This window comes from Heterodontus francisci, chromosome 2, assembly GCF_036365525.1.
Source record: "Heterodontus francisci isolate sHetFra1 chromosome 2, sHetFra1.hap1, whole genome shotgun sequence".
NCBI lineage: Eukaryota > Metazoa > Chordata > Chondrichthyes > Heterodontiformes > Heterodontidae > Heterodontus > Heterodontus francisci.
The window spans coordinates 224,952,928-224,973,668 of NC_090372.1; the positions used below are offsets into that span (position 1 = coordinate 224,952,928).

The following is a 20,741-nucleotide window of genomic DNA, read 5'->3' on the forward strand; positions in this document are numbered from 1 at the left end:
GATGGACAATAAATGCTAACCCAGCCAGCAATGTCCACATCCCATGACTGAATTAAAAAAGGAGCAGAGGGACCTGGGGGTATATGCACACAAACCACTGCATGTGGCAGTGAAGGTTGAGAAAGTGGTTAATAAAGCAGATGGTAATTAGGACTTTGTAAAGAGAAGCCTTGCAGTACAAAAGCAAGTTGGTGAAACTTTCTAAAACATTGCTTTGGCCTCAACTGGTGTACTGTGGAATTCTGGACACCATGCTGAAAGGTAGGTTAGGAGGGATTTAGAGGGGGTAAAAAGATACAGAATCTAGTGAGGAACTTGAATTCTGTGGATATATTGGAGAAGCTCGTGCTGTTCTCCTAGTCTCGATGTAGTGGCCATTTCGGAGACATGGGTAGAGCAGGGGCAGGAATGGATGTTGCAGGTTCCAGGATTTAGATGTTTCAGTAAGAACAGAGAAGACGGTAAAAGAGGGGAGGGGGGGCGTGGCATTGATAATCAAGGAAAGTATTACAGCGGCAGAAAGGACGTTTGAGGACTCGTCTACTGAGGTAGTATGGGCCGAGGTTAGAAACAGGAGAGGTGAGGTCACCCTGTTGGGAGTCTTTTATAGACCTCCAAATAGTTCCAGAGATGTAGAGGAAAGGATAGCGAAGATGATTCTCAACAGGGGCGAATGTAACAGTGTAGTTGTTATGGGGGACTTTAACTTTCCAAATATCGACTGGAAATACTATAGTTCGAGTACTTTAGATGGGTCAGTTTCTGTCCAGTGTGTGCAGGAGGGTTTTCTGACACAGTATGTAGATAGGCCAACCAGGGGCGATGCCACATTGGATTTGGTACTGGGGAATGAACCCAGCCAGGTGTTAGATTTAGATGTAGGTGAGCACTTTGGTGATAGTGATCACAATTCGGTTAGGTTTCCCTTAGCGATGGGCAGGGACAGGTATATACCGCAGGGCAAGAATTATAGCTGGGGGAAAGGAAATTATGATGCGATTAGGCAAGATTTAGGATGCGTAGGATGGGAACAATCGAAATGTGGAGCTTATTCAAAGAGCAGCTACAGCGTGTCCTTGATAAGTATGTACATGTGAGGCAGGGAGGAAGTTGTTGAGCGAGGGAGCCGTGGTTTACTAAAGAAGTTGAAGCGCTTGTCAAGAGGAAGAAGGCGGCTTATGTTAGGATGAGACGTGAAGGCTCAGTTAGGGCGCTTGAGAGTTACAAGCTAGCCAGGAAGGATCTAAAGGGAGAGCTAAGAAGAGCAAGGAGAGGACACGAGAAGTCATTGGCGGAGAGGATCAGGGAAAACCCTAAGGCTTTCTATAGGTATATCAGGAATAAAAGAATGACTAGAGTTAGAACAGGGCCAATCAAGGATAGTAGTAGGAAGTTGTGTGTGGAATCAGAGGAGGTAGGGGAAGTGTTAAATGAATATTTTGTGTCAGTATTTACAGTAGAGAAAGAAAATGTTGTCGAGGAGAATACTGAGATTCAGGCTACTAGGCTAGATGGGATTGAGGTTCACAAGGAGGAGGTGTTATCAATTTTGGAAAGTGTGAAAATAGATAAGTCCCCTGGGCCAGATGGGATTTATCCTAGGATTCTCTGGGAAGCTAGGGAGGAGATTGCAGAGCCTTTGTCCTTGATCTTTATGTCGTCATTGTCGACAGGAATAGTGCCGGAAGACTGGAGGATAGCAAATGTTGTCCCCTTGTTCAAGAAGGGGACTAGAGACAGCCCTGGTAATTATAGACCTGTGAGCCTTACTTCAGTTGTGGGTAAAATGTTGGAAAAGGTTATAAGAGACAGGATGTATAATAGTCTTGAAAAGAATAAGTTCATTAGCGATAGTCAGCACGGTTTTGTGACCGGTAGGTCGTGCCTCACAAACCTTATTGAGTTTTTCAAGAAGGTGACCAAACAGGTGGATGAGGGTAAAGCAGTGGATGTGGTGTATATGGATTTCAGTAAGGCGTTTGATAAGGTTCCCCATGGTAGGCTATTGCAGAAAATACGGAAGTATGGGGTTGAAGGTGATTTAGAGCTTTGGATCAGAAATTGGCTAGCTGAAAGAAGACAGAGGGTGGTGGTTGATGGCATATGTTCATCCTGGAGTTTAGTTACTAGTGGTGTACCGCAAGGATCTGTTTTGGGGCCACTGCTGTTTGTCATTTTTATAAATGACCTGGATGAGGGTGTAGAAGGGTGGGTTAGTAAATTTGCTGATGACACCAAGGTCGGTTGAGTTGTGGATAGTGCCGAAGGATGTCGTAGGGTACAGAAGGACATAGATAGGCTGCAGAGCTGGGCCAAGAGATGGCAAATGGAGTTTAATGCAGAAAAGTGAGGTGATTCACTTTGGAAGGAGTAACAGGAATGCAGAGTACTGGGCTAATGGGAAGATTCTTGGTAGTGTAGATGAGCAGAGAGATCTTGGTGTCCAGGTGCATAAATCCCTGAAGGCTGCTACCCAGGTTAATAGGGCTGTTAAGAAGGCATATGGTGTGTTAGCTTTTATTAGTAGGGGGGTCGAGTTTCGGAGCCACGAGGTCATGCTGCAGCTGTACAAAACTCTAGTGAGATCGCCCATTGAGTATTGCGTGCAGTTCTGGTCACCGCATTATAGGAAGGATGAGGAAGCTTTAGAAAGGGTGCAGAGGAGATTCACTAGGATGTTGCCTGGTATGGAGGGAAGGTCTTACGAGGAAAGGCTGAGGGAATTGAGGTTGTTTTCGTTAGAGAAGGAGGAGAGGTGACTTAATAGAGACACAAGATAATCAGAGGGTTAGATAGGGTGGATAGTGAGAGTCTTTTTCCTTGAATGGTGATGGCAAACACGAGGGGACATAGCTTGAAGTTGAGGGGTGATAGATATAGGACAGATGTCGGAGGTAGTTTCTTTTCTCAGAGCAGTAGGGGCGTGGAATGCCCTGCCTGCAAAAGTAGTAGACTTGCCAACTTTAAGGGCATTTAAGTGGTCATTGGATAGACATATGGATGAAAATGGAATAGTCTAGGTCAGATTGTTTCACAGGTCGGCGCAACTTCGAGGGCCAAAGGGCCTGTACTGCGCTGTAATGTTCTAATTCTAAAAGGAAATGGAAGTGATTTTATCAAAGTGTTCAAAGTGAGGGTCTGTAGTGTATTTTATTTTTTTATTTGGAGATACAGCACTGAAACAGGCCCTTCAGCCCACCGATTCTGTGCTGACCAACAACCACCCATTTATACTAACCCTACAGTAATCCCACATTCCCTACCACCTACCTACACTAGGGGCAATTTACTATGGCCGATTTACCCATCACCTGCAAGTCTTCCACTGTGGGAGGAAACCTGAGCACCCGGCAGAAACTCCGCGGTCACAGGGAGAACTTGCAAACTCCACAGTCAGTACCCAGAATTGAACCTGGGTCCCTGGAGCTGTGAGGCTGCAGTGCTAACCACTGCGCCACTTACCATTGGTAGAATAGATCAGAACCAGAGGACACAAGCTGGTCAGCAATAGATCGAGGTGATACAAGGAATAATTACACCACAAAAAGGATGCAGATGGTTAGGTAGTTATTGATTTTATGCTGATATTGTCTTACTTTACTGTCATTTTCAGGTGAGTTTCCCCCAAGACTTCTGAAACTGCATGCTCAATATCAGCAGCAAAAATCCCTTTCTAAAGGATTGCCCAGACAAGTGCATTGAATTAGCACTGAGCTGTTGTAACAGAGCAGTGTCATTCCACTGAAGAGTGGAGTAGAGCTTCATTCAGCTGAAACTACACAAGGATGAGCAGCCACAGTCTCCATCCTGTATATCCTAATGCTGACCCTCCTTCATGCTTTGTAATGGGTCTGTAATCAATCTGTATTTGACAATTCCCAACAATTGCTCAGACTCAGTATTCAGCTTCCACTGCTGCTCAGCAACAGCCCAAACTGCTAAAGATATTTTTAGGATAGCATTGCTGGTCACAAATTACAATCACCCAGACTAATGAAACAAGGAAATTCTGCAGCACTGCCAGGCTCCAGTCAGTTTCACTAATCTCCCATTAAGTGGAATTTCAAGCAACCTGACTTGCTGTTTCCCCATCTTCAGAGGTTGGGATGGAGACATCCTGGCTTGGTCCAAATAAATGAAATGCTGGCACTTTTCCTCAGGTAGCACTCCCACCTCCTGAAGTACCCAGGTATATTATTGTATACCAGTAGCCCAGTAAAACCAAGCACATGGTTTAGACTAATACTCAATATATCAGTTCCATGTAGAGAGAGTGATAAAATGTTTATAGGGAATCCAGGGACCAGTCCTGTTAACTGGGCATGGGTGGTACAGCTCACTTACCAGGCTTGAACTGGTGGAAATGATTCCTTCATGGAAGTGGCAAGACTGGAGATATGAGACTAAAGCCCAGTATCAGTTAGAAACAACTAAGATCATTGTGCAACCTCATTTTACTCCAAACCCAGTGATGTTTTTACCTCCTTCTGTGGCTGGGGGGAGGAAACGTAATTTGCAGCTGAAACTAGATTATAAGCTACAACTTTCATTGAATAATTTAACAGATGGAGACCAAGACTTCATCTATAAACAGCAGTTTATTATCCAGACAGATCTACAGTTCCATTAATCTGCACTCAGAACCCACCCTGTGACCCACATCCATTTTCCACACAGCAACAGTCCCAACCAACAGGGCCACAGAGAGCAGAGCCACCCCAACTGCTACTCCAGGAAGAACAAGGGAGGGGGAATCCACAGCAGCATCTGTGGAGAGAAGCCAGGGTTAGAGGGGCACCAGTTACTGCATCACTACACACTGGAGGAAGTTCCTCCTTTACCTTTCTCTTCCTGCTGGATCCCTGCAGACAATCTCTCCCCATCTTCCAGGAAAATGATGGGCCCAGTGGTCACCAAGGTCCCAGGCTGGTTATTGGTGCTTCTTCGTCTCACTGGGGAAGGAAGAGTTCAAGGTTCAGTAGTTGCCTGAATCAGATGTTCAAGCTCAAACTTGATAATCTCTGCTTCCACCACATGCAAGTTTCAAAGTAAATTGGATGGGTGCTTGATGGAAATAAAACTTGTAGAGTTACAGGGATAGAGCAAAGGAATGGGACTGATTTGATGCTATAAGACTTAAGCATTGACTGGGTGGAAAGGCTTCCTCCATTTATAAAACTTGGTCAGATGCAAAAAAAAAGACATCTGGCGCAAAATATCAGAGATAAGGGGCACGACTTAAAAATGGTTGCCTGACTAAAACAGATTTTCCAATATTCAAATGAACCTGCTTCAACCAAGCAGCTTGCAGAATGGTCAGTGTGGACTCCGTGAAGTAATGTCACCAGTTGATAGGAATGTCCTCTCCACTGAAAATAGTTTCATTACATCTGGAATACCCGGTGACAGAATGAGAATAAAGTGCCAGTTCAATGTCCCAGACAAAAAATGTTGAACCTATTCCTGACCAGATAAGGTTTGGAGCAGAGTGCACCTGGACCAATTAGATTCCACTCTGCAGGTGAGGAGTGAGGAACAATGAACCAACATTCCTGCTCACATTATCCTGGCTGAGGGATCACAACATGCTTGATCTGCATCTCCCTGCTTTCTTGTGCTCACACTGACTGCCACTTCCTGATGGAAACTTGCACACAATGGGACTTGGGGGAAAACATTGAGCAGTTCAGAGCTGCAGGATTGCTGACACTTCTGGGCCCAGTGTTCAGATCTCCCACACACTCCCCATCAGGGTTCACTTTCTACTCACATCCCAGGTACTTACTGGGGCTGCAGGAAGCTGTGCAGTTCTCTCGGCTGGAAGGGGAGCAAACCTCAGCACTGCAGTGGAAGTAAACCTGCAAAGAGACAGTGCGGTATGGTGAGTGCCACAGCTCCCAGGAAGCAGGAGGAGAGGAATGCTTCTCCATTCAAAAAGATAGATAGAACAGGGAGCTCACTCAGTAACAAGCTCAACCAAGTCAGCCAGAATGACTGAAGGAGACTCACCTCCCCGCTCAGAGGCCGGCCTGAAACTCGCTCCCAGAAAGTGAAAGTGCTGACTACAAAGCGCTTATGATGAGTTGGGAAACGCAAATGGGAAGCAGCGTCTAGCGGGAGGAGGCGGCTTTTGTAGTTGTCACCAGTAAAGGGGCACCTGGAACAGAAAGAATGATAGCATTGCTGTCAACTAGTGATCCAAGATGAGACTAGAATACAATGCAGAGGAACAGGGAAACCACTTGCTAACACCTCATTGCTTTGCTGAATCTTCATTGCCTCCCCCACCCCCTCACCTGTTCACCAGGAGCTTCCATTGAAGCTGGGAATAGGGCTCGGCAGTAGGGCTCGCCCAGCACTCATTGAGCACCAGCACAAGGGATGGGTCGTTCCGGTTCAGGACACGAACCTCCACAAACACGGGCTCCCGGAGCACACTCAGGATCGGGTAGTCACTGGCCACGTACCAGCTCCGGTAGGCAGCATCTGAAAAGAGAAAGATGCAGGATGGTCACAATGTGCAGAGACAGAGAGAGAGAGAGACAGAAGTTGGACACTAGCCATCAGAGAGCACTCGCTACCTCTCGCTATTCTCAGCTCCAGAAGCAGGATCCCGGTCTCGGTGGCAGGCAGTGGCGGAGAAAGGGTGTAAACTCGGGGCTTCAGCTGCAATTCAGACTCCTGGCTTCCCTTGTAACTGCACTGGACATGGAGCCTGCAAGAGAAGGGACACGGCTGCACAATTCAGCTCCTCACCACCTCTAGCCGCTCAATGTGCTCCCATTCTCACCTGAAGGGGCTGTCCCGGCTCACCGATCCCAAAGCACCATCCAAGATCTCAAACTGAGCCAACACATCCGTTTCATACACCACGTCCACCCCGTCCAGCTACAAGAGACACAAGACCATCAGTACTGACTGACACCCATTGATGGGACAGCCAAGCCACAATACATACCCGCTGGCTAGTGCCACACTCAGTGAGTGCGAACTCAAAGAGCACAGTGTCTACAGAGGCCACGGTGGGACTGCACTCAGCTCCGTGTCCATCCTTCAGATGCACCGTTGTCAGGTTTACAGGAGGCAGCGTCAAATCCTTGGAGATGGCGATCAGGACCCGCCCATCCTTGGTGCAAACTGCAAGACAGGCAATGAAAGGCGTTTAGTTGTTGTCCCAATCTCAGCAGAACATGTTTCTGAGAATACTTCCAGGGATGAGGGACTGGGACTTCAGCTCTGTGGATAGAACAAGGAATACAGTCCCAGCTTCCCCAGGAGGAGAGATTTGATAGGTGGGGAACATGAGGGGCCTAGACCAATTAGATAGAGAGAAACTGTTCCCATTGGCACAAGGGTGGAGAACCAGAGGGCACAGATTGAAGGAGATTGGTAGAAGCAGAGGTGACAGGAGGGAAAACTGACACAGCGAGTGGTTAGGATCTGGAATGTACTGCCCGAGTGGTGGAGACAGATTTAATCAGAGCTTTCAAAGGCTATTGGATAATTATCGAGAGACTACATGCGGGGCTGGGGGGGGGGGGGGGGGGGCGGGGAAGGTGAAGAACCAATTGCTCATAGTGAACCATTAGGCACCGAATGGTTGAAATGGCCTCTGTTGCCATAATTTTCCAATGTCATCATGGCAAGTAAAATTCACACCCCTGAAGTGCCAGGCAATGACCATCTCCCCTTGACATTCAATGACATTATGATCACTGAATCAGTGGCACAGTGGGTAGCACCACAGCCTCAGGGCTCCAGGGACCCAAGTTCAATCTGGGTACTGCCTGTGCAGATTTTGCAAATTCTCCCTGTGACAGGGTGGGTTTTTGCCGGGTGCTCCGGATTCCTCCCACCGCCAAGGACATGCAGGCGATAGGTAAATTGGCCATTGTAAATTGCCCCTCGTGGTAGGGAATATAAGATTACTGCAGGATTAGTATAAATGGGTGGTTCTTGGTCAGCACAGACTCAGTGGGCTGAAGGGCCTGTTTCAGTGCTGTATCACTAAATAAACTAACATCCTGGGGATTATCATTGACCAGAAATGGAACTGAGGTAGCTATATAAAAATACTGTGGCCACAAGAGCAGGTCAGAGGCTAAGAATCCTGCAGTGATTAACTCAAAGCCTGTCCATCTACAATGGCACAAGTCAGGATTGTGATGGGATGCTGTCTACTTGCCTGGATGGGCACATCAACACTCAACAAACTTACACCATCCAGGACAAAGCAGCCCACTTGATTGGCATCCATCCACAAATAATCACTCCCTACTCTAACAGTAGCAGCAGTGTGTACCATCTGCAAGGTGCACTGCACAACACACAAAGGCTCCTCAGACAGCACCTTCCAAACCCACAAGCTTCACCACCTAGAAAGACAAAGCAAACAGTTACATGTTAACACCACCACCTGCAAGTTCCCTTCCAAGTCACACCATCCTGACTTGGAACTATAATCACCATTCCTTCACTGTTCCAGGATTTTGATGCAGTAACTCCCTTCCTCACACTGTGGGTGTATTTATCCCACATGGACTACAGCAGTTCAAAAAGGCAGCTCACCACCACCTTCTCAAGGGCAGTTAAGGATGGGCAGTTAATGCTGGCCTGGCCATTAATACCCACATCCCAAGAACAAATAAAAGGCATGATTCCATGACCTCTCAGCGGGAGGATCCCAATCCCACAATCACTTCCACTCTTCTATAACATTCCTGTCCCGATCCTAACCCACACCAAATCCAGTTCAATCTTGACCCTGCACTCCAACTCACATCGGCTCCCAGTCCAGCAGAGAAACAAATTTAATATTCCAACCCTGGGGTTAAAATCTGCTCCCCACATTCCCCAAACCCATTTTCCTTCAATTCCAGCACCTTGATCATCAGGGAATTCTCTCTCCTGCCATTGACAGGCGGGTTTCCATCCGTCTCAACTTTAAATGGAATTCTCTTCACAAAACTCTCCCCTCCTTCACTTAAACTCCACTTCAAAACCAAACCCTGAACCTGTCCAATATTATCAGGGCTCAGTGTTAAATCCTGAGTTAATATTCCCGGGATTCTCCTTGGGGAGTTTGATTGGGATGAAGATAAACTATTGGAGGAGATGGTCTTCATCCCACAATCAGTTTCACTCAGACAGGTTTGAAATATTCACTGAATTGAATCCAAGGAAAATGAAAGGATTATCCTGGACAATCCCAACTGCAGCTGACCCTGGAAATAACTGCTCTGGAATATAGACGGAGTGAGAATACACCCACCTGGCAGATTGTCCAGTGAATAGAAACACGGCGGCACATCCCAGCTCCCAACATCAAAGCAACAGCCTCTCCGCACACACTCACTGCCTGCAATTCCCGCAAATCCACACTCTTGCCTGAATTTGGGAGATATCCAACATTTATCAGCGGGCAGAAAGAAAGAGGGCGGCTGAGCAGAACAGACTGTAACAAATAACAAAGCTAGAATACGGAATATCTCCATGATAACAAGTGAAACCTCCCAGGTGAGTAAGGTTACTGAACACAATGCCCCTTTTTCTGACAGCTCTGTTTAAGCTGCAGTAAATGAGTTTGCCAATCAGCCTGAGACACAGTCCCAGCTCCACCGCCTCCTCAACATTAACCCGCATTCCCACGGCTCACACGGAGATGGGCTCTGTTTTTAATAAAGCAGGAAAGGACACTGGCTCCAAAGACAGCTCCACAAGTATCCCCTCTTAAGGAGGCAGCACGGATAGAATTTAGACATAAAGTCTCAAGTCTCAATCTTGTTGTTTGTGGCAATGACACACTCGGTATCTTGTGGGACAGAGAGAGGCCGCTTCCATCCCATGGACATTGGGGAAGATTGATTCAGCTCCAGACCAAAGCCCCTCTCAGAGACCCCCATCTCCTGGAATGTCCCCTTGTGATCTCAGTGGATTGAACAGATCCATGTTCCTCTGCCCCCTCCTTCAATCCCTATTTCTGATGCCTCCTCTATTCCAGTCCTTGTTCCAGAGATCTTTCTAACACCTTCTGGAGATTCTCTTGGACTTTCACATGTGATGCTTAGCTCTCTCTGAATTAGGAGTGGGGGCAGCCTGACTTTGGATCTTCATTTTCTACTGGGACACCCCTGCTTTGGGGACTATGAGGATTTTGGATGATCATGTGATCCCCATCAGGTCAATGCTTCATCTCAGTAGAGGCACATTTTTATTAGGAGCTGACTGAGCACACAGTGGGATTGAGTTCAGAATATACAGTGGATTCAGTCCTGGATCAGTACAGCTGCACATTCTGCAGTGTCACTTTCTGTTTCAACATTGCTTTTCAATGGGTTTCAATAAACTACTTTCTGTCTCAATGCATCTTGACTCAGTTCATTGACCTGGTTCAGTACAGCACAGATACCCACTGTCCAATGTGTCATTGTGGACTGAGTGAGTTTAGTAATCACCTGATCTGTCCAGACCATATTGTTAGACAAGTCATGCTTCAGTTCCATCAAAGAATTTTCCACATGGATGGAGTTGATCACTAGGCTCTGCTCAACATGCTTGAGAGAGTTGTTGAGGGGAATGTGATTGATGTGGTGAAAATGGACTTCCAAAAGGTGTTTGATAAAAGTGTCACAATAACAGACTTGTCAACAGAGTTGAATCCCATGGAATGAAAGGGACAGTGGAAACATGGATACGAAGTTGGTTGAATGACAGGAAGCAGCGTGTAATGAAGGGGAGGGGGGGGGGGGTGCGTGTGGAGGTGATGGTGGGGAAGAGAATAAAAGGAAGGTGTGTGATATTGTCTACAGCAGGAGATATTAAATAACAAAGATTTCCTGGAACAATGGCAAAGAGCATGTTAATGGTTGTGGTGAAAGACAGTTGTATTGGGACTGGAGGAAGGTATATAATGGGGTTCCCCAGGGGGGCAGTATTGGGACCACTGTTTATCTTGATCTAGATTAATGATATAGATTTGGGTGTGCTCGGCACAATTTCAAAATGTGTAGATAATAAAAAGCTGGAAGTATTGTGAACTGTCAGGATGATAGTGATAGATTTTATCATCTCCATGGAGATCACCAAAAATAACAAAACAATCAAATCCACTGACTGACCCCAATTTCGGAAAGAAGTGAGGAACCAATTCTTGGATTATCTCTGCTTTCTGAGCCTCTGGTTTTAATCTTTCGCCAACAATCCCAGCTACAATCTTCAAATGATCTTTTGCCAATTGTTTCAAGGCACTGAGAGTCAGATCTTCTCTCTTGACAAAGTTTTGAACATCAATAGTACTCATGTTAATTTCACACTGATCACAGACAAAGTAAAGGTGAAATATTCTTTGCTTTAGCTCTGGGAAATTCCAGTCTATCCATTCCATAGCCCAGTCACACATCACATCCCGGACAAGATCCCAATTTTGTTACGATCCCCGTGGAGATCACTAATAAACCAAAAGGATCAAATCAACTGACCCAAATTTAGGAAAGAAAAACCAAATGGACACAATTTCACTTTTAAAAATGTTACATTAACACTCAAACCAAAACCAACATCGATTAAACATGAACTAACAGTTAAATCATGGTCGATATATGTATCTTAATGTTTACACATTAATTATCAGATGCAACAAATATAGTTCTCACAAGGGTGGCACAGTGGCGCAGTGGTTAGCACCGCAGCCTCACAGCTCCAGTGACCCGGGTTCAATTCTGGGTACTGCCTGTGTGCAGTTTGCTAGTTCTCCCTGTGTCTGCGTGGGTTTCCTCTGGGTGCTCCGGTTTCCTCCCACATGCCAAAGACTTGAGGTTGATAGGTAAATTGACCATTATAAATTGCCCCTAGTATAGGTAGGTGGTACGGAAATATATAGGGACAGGTGGGGATGTGGTCGGAATATGGAATTAGTGTAGGATTAGTATAAATGGGTGGTTGATGGTCGGCACAGACAAGGTGGGCCGAAGGGCCTGTTTCAGTGCTGTATCTCTAAAAAAAAAAGTCCTTTGAGCAGTCTTATCAGCAAGATGTCAATGAACACTTCTACATCACAGACTCAATCACAGCTCCAAGAGAACATAAACAGGCTGGTGAAATGGGGGACACATGGCAGATGGAATTTAATGCAGAGAAGTGTGAAGTGATACATTTTGGGTGGCAGAATGAGGAAAGGTAATACAAAATAAAGGGTATAATTCTAAAGGGGCTGCAGGAACAGAAGGACATAGGGGTGTAAATGCACAAAACATTGAAGGTGGTAGGGCAGTTTGAGAAAGACTAGTTCATTCTGAGTCTATACCACTCTATTGGGGAATGAACCTGCATTAATAGCTGATGAATCAAGGAATGACCTCCAAGCTGTCAGTTCGCTTACAATCAGAGTGACTTTTTTTTTTATTCGTTCAGGGAATGATCCACCTCGGCCTCCTCCTGAATCCCCAGCTTCACAGATGCCAGCCTTCTGCCAATTCGATTCACTCCACCTGATCTCTCTCTCTCCTGGTCTCTTTATGCTCTGCTCCACTCTCGCTGTTCCCTGCTCTCAGAGTGACCCCTCACTTATTCTTTCTCCTGGTCTCTTTCTGCTCTGCTCCATTCTCACTGTTTCCCGCTCTCTGAGTGAACTCTCACTCTCTCCCTCGGGCTCTTTATGCTCCGCTTCGCTCTCACTGTTTCCCGTTATCTGAGTAAACTCTCGCTCTCTCTCTACTGGTATGTTTACGCTCCAGTCTCCTCTCACTGTTTCCCGCTCTCTGACTGAGCTCTCTCGCTCTCTCTCTCCTCGGCTCATTGTGCTCTGCTCTGCTCTCGCTGTTTCCTGATCTCTGAGTTAACTCTCACTCCCTATCTCCCGGGCTCCTTATGGTCCACTCCACTCTCGCTGTTTCCTGCTCTCTGAGTGCACTCTCGCTCTCTCTATCTCCCGGGCTCTTTATGCTCCGCTCTGCTCTCGCTGATTCCCGCTCTCTGATCATCCCAACCTACCCATGACCCCAGCGTCCTTGCAAACTACTGCCCCATCTCTACCCTGTTATCAGGAGACAATCTGTGAGGATTTAACCCCTTACTCACCATGGGATCCAATGACACGGGGCGTGGTGTCGGAGGGGGAGGAAAACATAGTTACAAAGATAACACAGTTGCCCTCACCTCCTCATAATACCCATATAATCCCATCCCCTTTCTATATGTAGTCATGGGCTGAGCTCCGACAGGTGGTGCGCACAATATTCCGAACACGCACCTGTCAGATTTTTTTGTTTCTTTTCGTCGGATGCAGCTGACTCTTGTTGCATCAGTAGAGCATTGTATGCATACTTTATCATTTCCCGAGTGGACTTGTAACCATGTATTAAAATAAGCTTTATCTCTACTCCAGTCCCTGACTGTTGGGATACATATACCATCAGTGAAATTATACAAAGCCCCATAGTTCATGTAGTTATGTCCCTCCTGTGTTTGTTGTTGCTCCAGTGGTGCATCAGCATTCTCTTGTGCTTGTATTAATCTCAGAGTTCCCAGTATCACGACTTCCCAGAGTCGAAGTGCCCACTGTGGGTTCATCACTTCCGGTGTTTTAATCCAGGGATTTAAACAAAATGACTTGGTCGTCACCAGGTGTTAGTTCCTGGTCTACTCATTTCCTCACCTGTGTGGGTGGAAAAGGTTCTATTGTTTATGGGTTAATAGCTGTGTCTTTTATAATCGTACCATTTCTATCTCGTCAAGTCCGTGTCTGTATTTCCATCAGATTTGTATCTGAGCACGCTGCGCTCGTGCCTGAGTGGTGATGAATACCAGCCAGACTCCGGTTAACATCACCACGACTCCCAGTCCCCCGAACATTCCATTCTCTAATGTGTTTCGCCACTCCTGGTATCACATGACATACCAGGTGGTCTCCATGATAGGCCCTATCTCAGGTTCAGCCATCATTCCCTTGATTATATTTTTTCCGTTGGGACCAGTGTTTCCACCGGCCCTTCCCTTTCATATCGACACATGCACAGGTATCACTAGTCATGAATAATATCGTATGGTCCGATCTACCTTGGGGTGAATCCTGCCTGTTTGGGGGTAACTCGGACCAAAACATTCTCCCCTACTTGTGGTATGGCTGGGCCGGCCTTATCCTTGTTTTGTGTCTCCAGGTCCCGTATGGCCTGCTGATCCCTCACCTCCTGTCACAACTCTTTTAACTGCAGATCTAATTGTCTTACGTTTTGCCTAATTCAGTCTCGTAGAGGTCCCATATCCTCCCCGCCTACTATGATGCTTTCGGGGAGTTGCATAGCCCTCCCTGTCATGAGTTTGAAGGGGGTCAAGCCTGTCATTCGGTTGGGTGTAGCTCTTAGTCTCATTAATATACAGGGTAAGACATCTACCCACCCCTTTCCGGTCTCAGAGATGGCCTTTGCTATAGCTGTTTTTAGAGTGCGGTTTATTTGCTCCACCATTCCTGAACTCTGCGGGTGATAGGGGACATGAAACCGTTGTCGGATTCCCAGTAAACCACAGGCTCGCTTCATGACCTGTCCTGTAAAGTGTGTGCCCTGGTCTGAGTCGGGAATGCTTCAACCCACCTGGTGAACTGAACAATGATCACCAGACAATACCACTTTCCTCTACTATTAGGCAGAGGCCCAGTAAAATCAATTTGCAGGTTTTCCCACGGACCTTTATGTCGGGGCTGATGTGCCATTTTAACCTTGATGGGTTTTCCCGGGTTATGTTGTGCACATATTATACAATGTTGGCAGTGTTTCTCCACGTCTCTCCCTACACCGGCCCACCACCAATCTTTGGTTCAGCATCCCATCACATCCGGGGTAATCCGGTTTGTGGTACAGTTTGAGTAGCTCAGTCTGTATGGAGGACGGGACGACTACTTGTAGTCCCTTTCACCAAACCCCTTCTCCCCCAACAACTGCATCTTGATGTTCCCATCAGGATTGTTCTTCCATGCTAACCTCTTCCTGTACTCTTTTAATGATTAATTCCCCTGGTCCTAGTGCGGCTACTTGAATGGTCTGTGGCACAGCCCTCTCTGCGGTATTCCGGGCTGCCTGGTCAGCTAACATGTTTCCCTGTTGTTCCTTACATTCGATCTTCCGATGCGCTTTGATATTTATTCAGGCTGCAGCAGCTGGTCGCTTAACTACTTCTACTAATTCTCGAACCACGTTCTCGTGCTGAATATGTCCCCCTCCTGACCTTACATACCCTCGTCTACTCCACGCTGTCATATAATCATGTACTACCCCAAATGTGTATCTACTGTCTGTAAACACATTCACGCGTTTTCCCTCTGCTAACTTTAGGGCTTCCGTTAAAGCCACTAAATCCACAGAATATTGTTCCTTCCAGTCCCCCTTGTAAGAGGACTGTGTCACTTTGATCTACCACAGCCCACCCCGTACGGAACTGTCCATTTATATATCGTCTGGATCCATCAACATAGAGGGTTATGTGGGGATCTGTGAAGGGTTCGTCCACTATTTCTCCTTCTACTTCTTCATCTATTTCTGTCTGGCACTGATGTGGTTCTCCCTCGGCTATTATTCCCTCGGCTGGGTTGATCCCTGTATCTCTAATGATTTGTATCGATTGGTCTTTAGGTAACAGTACTGCTTCCCACATGGCTCGTCGAGCATCGGACACCGTTTTCAATCTCCCGGTGTTTAACAACTCCACTATCGTGTGTTTGGTATGTATAATCAGCTGTCCAGACATTGTGACAGGTTCACATACTCTCACTGCCCAGGCTGTGCAGTCGAGTGCAGCCACGCATCGGTGGAGCCCTCTAACTACCGGAGATTCTTGTGTAGAATAGTATGCCACTGGTCTCATCACTCCTCCCCTTTCCTGGGTTAGAACATAGAACATAGAACATAGAACATAGTACATAGAACATAGAACATAGAATATAGAACATAGAACATATAACAGTACAGGCCCTTCGGCCCACGATGTTGTGCCGAACCTTTAACCTCCTCTAAGATCAAACTGACTACCTACCCTTCATTCTACTATCATCCATGTACATATCCAAGAGTTGCTTAAATCTCCCTAATGTATCTGCTTCTACTACCACCGCTGGCAGTGCATTCCACGCACCCACCACTCTCTGTGTAAAGAACCTACCTCTGACATCTCCATGAAACCTTCCTCCAATCACCGTAAAATTATGCCCCCTGGTGATAGCCCTTTCCACCCTGGGAAAAAGTCTCTGACTATCCACTCTGTCTATGCCTCTCATCATCTTGTACCCCTCCATCAAGTCACCTCTCATCCTTCTTCGCTCCAATGAGAAAAGCCCTAGCTCCCTCAATCTTTCTTCGTAAGACATGCCCTCCAGTCCAGGCAGCATCCTGGTAAATCTCCTCTGCACCCTCTCTAAAGCTTCCACATCCTTCCTATAATGAGGCGACCAGAACTGAATACAATATTCCAAGTGTGGTCGAACCAGGGCCTTATAGAGCTGCAGCATAACCTCGCGACTCTTAAACTCAATCCCCCTGTTAATGAAAGCCAACACACCATACGCCTTCTTAACAACCCTATCAACTTGGGTGGCAACTTTGAGCGATCTATGGACATGGACCCCAAGATCCCTCTGTTCCTCCACACTGCCAAGAATCCTGTCTTTAAGCCTGTATTCCGCATTCAAATTCGACCTTCCAAAATGAATCACTTCACACTTTTCCAGGTTGAACTCCATCTGCCACTTCTCAGCCCAGCTCTGCATCCTGTCAATGTCCCGTTGCAACCTACAACAGCCTTCCACACTATCCACAACTCCAGCAACCTTTGTGTCATCGGCAAACTTGCTAACCCAGCCTTCCACTTCCTCATCCAAGTCATTTATAAAAATCACAAAGAGCAGAGGTCCCAGAACAGATCCTTGTGGAACACCACTGGTCACCGAGCTCCATGCTGAATACTTTCCATCTACTACCACCCTCTGTCTTCTATGGGCCAGCCAATTTTGTATCCAGACAGCCAACTTTCCCTGAATCCCATGCCTCCTTACCTTCTGAATGAGCCTACCATGGGGAACCTTATCAAACGCCTTGCTAAAATCCATATACACCACATCCACTGCTCTTCCTTCATCAATGTGTTTTGTCACATCTTCAAAGAATTCAATAAGGCTTGTGAGGCATGACCTGCCCCTCACAAAGCCATGCTGACTGTCTCTAATCAAACCATGCTTTTCCAAATAATCATAAATCCTGTCTCTCAGAATCCTCTCCAATAATTTGCCCACTACCGACGTAAGACTGACTGGTCTATAATTCCCAGGGTTATCCCTATTCCCTTTCTTGAACAAGGGAACAACATTTGCCACCCTCCAATCATCCGGTTCTACTCCAGTGGACTGTGAGGATGCAAAGATCATCGCCAGAGGCGCAGCAATCTCTTCCCTCGCTTCCCGTAATATCCTTGGGTATATCCCGTCTGGCCCCGGGGACTTATCTGTCCTCATGTCATTCAAAATTTCCAGCACATCCTCCCTCTTAACCTCAACCTGTTCGAGCATATCAGCCTGTTCCATGCTGTCCTCACAAACGACCAGGTCCCTCTCACTAGTGAATACTGAAGCAAAGTATTCATTTAGGACCTCCTCCAACTCCAGGCACAAGTTCCCTCCACTATCCCTGATCGGCCCTACCCTCACTCTGGCCATCCTCTTGTTCCTCTCATAAGTGTAGAATGCCTTGGGACTTTCCTTAATCCTACCCGCCAAGACTTTTTCATGTCCCCTTCTTCTCTCCTAAGTCCATTCTTCAGTTCCTTCCTGGCGACCTTGTAACCCTCTAGAGCTCTGTCTGATCCTTGCTTCCTCAACCTTAAGTAAGCTTCCTTCTTCCTCTTGACTCGCTGTTCCACATCTCTTGTCATCCAAGGTTCCTTCACCCTACCATCCCTTCCATGCCTCATCGGGACAAACCTATCCAGCAGTCGCAGCAAGTGCTCTCTAAACAACCTCCACAATTCTGTCGTGCATTTCCCTGAGAACATCTGTTCCCAATTTATGCTCCCCAGTTCCTGCCTAATAGCATTGTAATTCCCCCTCCCCCAATTAAATATTTTCCCATCCCGTCTGCTCCTATCCCTCTCCATGACTATAGTAAAGGTCAGGGAGTTGTGATCACTATCACCGAAATGCTCTCCCACCGAGAGATCTGCCACTTGGCCTGGTTCGTTGCCAAGCACCAAGTCCAACATAGCCTCCCCTCTAGTCGGCCTATCGACATATTGTGTCAGGAAACCTTCCTGGACACACCTGACAAAAACTGCTCCATCCAAACTATTTGCACTAAGGAGGTTCCAATCAATATTGGGGAAGTTGAAATCACCCATGATAACAACCCTGTTACTTCTGCACCTTTCCAAAATCTGCCTCCCAATCTGTTCCTCCGTGTCGCTGTTGCTATTGGGGGGTCTATAGAGAACTCCCAATAAAGTGACTGCTCCTTTCCTGTTTCTGACTTCCACCCATAATGACTCAATAGACAAACCCTCCTCGGCGACCTCCCTTTCTGCAGCTGTGATACTATCCCTGATTAACAATGCCACTCCCCCACCTCTTTTACCTCCCTCCCTATTCCTTTTGAAACATCTAAACCCCGGAACATCCAACATCCATTCCTGCCTCTGTGATATCCAAGTCTCCGTAATGGCCACAACATCGTAGCTCCAACTACTGATCCATGCTCTAAGCTCATCACCCTTATTCCTGACACTTCTTGCGTTAAAATAGACACACTTCAACCCATCATACTGGCTGCAACTTTGCCCTGTCAACTGTCTAACCTTCCTCACAGACTCTCTGCACTCGGTATCTGCCTGTTCAACAGCTACCCCATCCATTGATCCGTGGCTCCGGTTCCCATCCCCCTGCCAAACTAGTTTAAACCCTCCCAAAGAGCTCTAGCAAACCTCCCGCCCAGGATATTGGTGCCCCTCCAGTTCGGATGCAACCCGTCCTTCTGGTACAGGTCCCACCTTCCCCAGAAGGTATCCCAATGATCCACATATCTGAATCCCTCCCTCCTACACCAGCTCTGTAGCCACGTGTTCAACTGCACTCGCTCTCTGTTTCTAGCCTCACTAGCATGTGGCACCGGTATCAATCCTGAGATTACTAATCTGTTCGTCCTGCCTTTTAGCTTCCAACCTAACTCCCTATATTCGCTTTTCAGGTCCTCATCTCTTTTCCTAACTATGTCATTGGTACTGATGTGTACCACGACTTCTGGCTGCTCCCCCTCCCCCATAAGAATCCTGCAGACTCGATCCGAGATATCCCTGACCCTGGCACCCGGGAGGCAACATACCATCCGGGAATCTCGTTCGCGTCCACAGAATCTCCTGTCTGTTCCTCTAACCACTGAATCTCCTATCACTATCACTCTCCCATTCTCCCCCCTTCCCTTCTGAGCCACTGAGCCAGGCTCAGTCCCAGACACCTGGCCGCTGTGGCTTTCCCCTGGTAGGTCCCCGCCCCACCAACCGTATCCAAAACGCTATCCTTATTATTAAGGGGAACGGCCACAGGGGATCCCTCCCCCGACGGTCACCCAGCTACCTTTATCCTGTAACTTAAGTGTCACTACTTCCCTCTAACTGCTCTCTATCACCCCCTCAGCATCCTGAATGATCCGAAGTTCATCCAGCTCCAGTTCCCTAACGCAGTCTGTGAGGAGCTGGGGTTGGGTGAACTTCTCACACGTGAAGTCAGCAGGGACACAAGTGGTGACCCTTACCTCCCACATCCTGCAAGAGGAGCATGTAACTGCCCTAGCTTCCAACCCCTCTGCTCTAAATTGACAAAAGAGATTTAAAAAAAAGGAAAGGAAAGGGTTACTACAGCATTATAGAACCCTCCATCGAGATCATAATAGATCTGGAATGGCTTTGTCATGTCTGATAGTCTGAGGGTTGGGGCTGCAAGCAGCCCTGCCTTTAATTTACCATATGTTTCCTCCTGCTCGTTTCCCCATTCCACTAGTTCCATCCCGGGCTTTCCTCCTTTCACTAAGTGTTGGATAGGTTCCACCAGGGTAGCGAATTGGGGAATGAAATTTCTGCAGTAATTGAACAAGCCCATCACTCGCTGTACCCCCTGCACTGTTGTGTGTCGGGGCATATTAGCGATTGCTGTTTTGCGATCGGCGGGGAGGGTTTTACTTCCCTGACTTATGTCATGTCCCAAGTACCGTACTCTGGTCTGGCCGATCTGTGCCTTCTTTGGGTTAATTTTGAATCCTGATTTTTCTAATGTCTTTAATACGGTTACCAGGGCCCCGAGGTGCTCTGGATTTAAGTTCGTTAAGATACCTAGTGCACTGTCAGGAATTGCTTAAAGTATTTCAGAATATCATAAGCTTGTTATGTGAAATACTGACAGACTTGTGACCCGACAGTTAGCCAGGATACAATCTACTACAAGTTGCGCTGGGCTGAAAGCAGACTCTGAGAGTAGATTTCTAACAGTTCTAATCCTATCCAAGCCTGGCCAGTTAAAAGATGGAGCTCGAATGGGGGCCAGAAGGTCCCTTACCTGTCACTTGCCAGAGAAACATAAAAAATTAATAGAGAAAATGATGAAATCAGGTTGGAAACCTGATGACCAGCCGGATGACCAGTGGGAATGGTGGAAGAAGGAAAAGAAAGACAAGGATGAAAAAGCCTGGGTTCTAATTCTTCATTCCATGTCAAACTAACAGAAC

The 20,741-nt window shown here is 46.9% G+C and overlaps 1 protein-coding gene across 4 annotated transcripts in view; it reads right to left on the reverse strand.

Annotated features, from left to right (window-relative positions):
* LOC137351684 (zona pellucida sperm-binding protein 4-like) overlaps window positions 1-20,741 on the reverse strand; it is a 67,560-nt gene that overhangs the window by 5,791 nt on the left and 41,028 nt on the right. For 2 of the 4 annotated variants that reach the window (XM_068016420.1, XM_068016394.1), the window contains 8 exons: window positions 6,959-7,137; window positions 6,791-6,888; window positions 6,582-6,715; window positions 6,297-6,486; window positions 6,010-6,157; window positions 5,786-5,858; window positions 4,842-4,952; window positions 4,590-4,767 (listed from right to left, as the gene is read on the reverse strand). In XM_068016420.1, coding sequence (XP_067872521.1) covers window positions 4,616-4,767; window positions 4,842-4,952; window positions 5,786-5,858; window positions 6,010-6,157; window positions 6,297-6,486; window positions 6,582-6,715; window positions 6,791-6,888; window positions 6,959-7,137 — 1,085 coding nt within the window. In that variant the 3' untranslated portion in view covers window positions 4,590-4,615. Of the gene's footprint in view, window positions 1-4,589; window positions 4,768-4,841; window positions 4,953-5,785; window positions 5,859-6,009; window positions 6,158-6,296; window positions 6,487-6,581; window positions 6,716-6,790; window positions 6,889-6,958; window positions 7,138-20,741 lie in introns of those variants that run through there. The other 2 variants (XM_068016401.1, XM_068016411.1) reach the window with 2 other exon arrangements.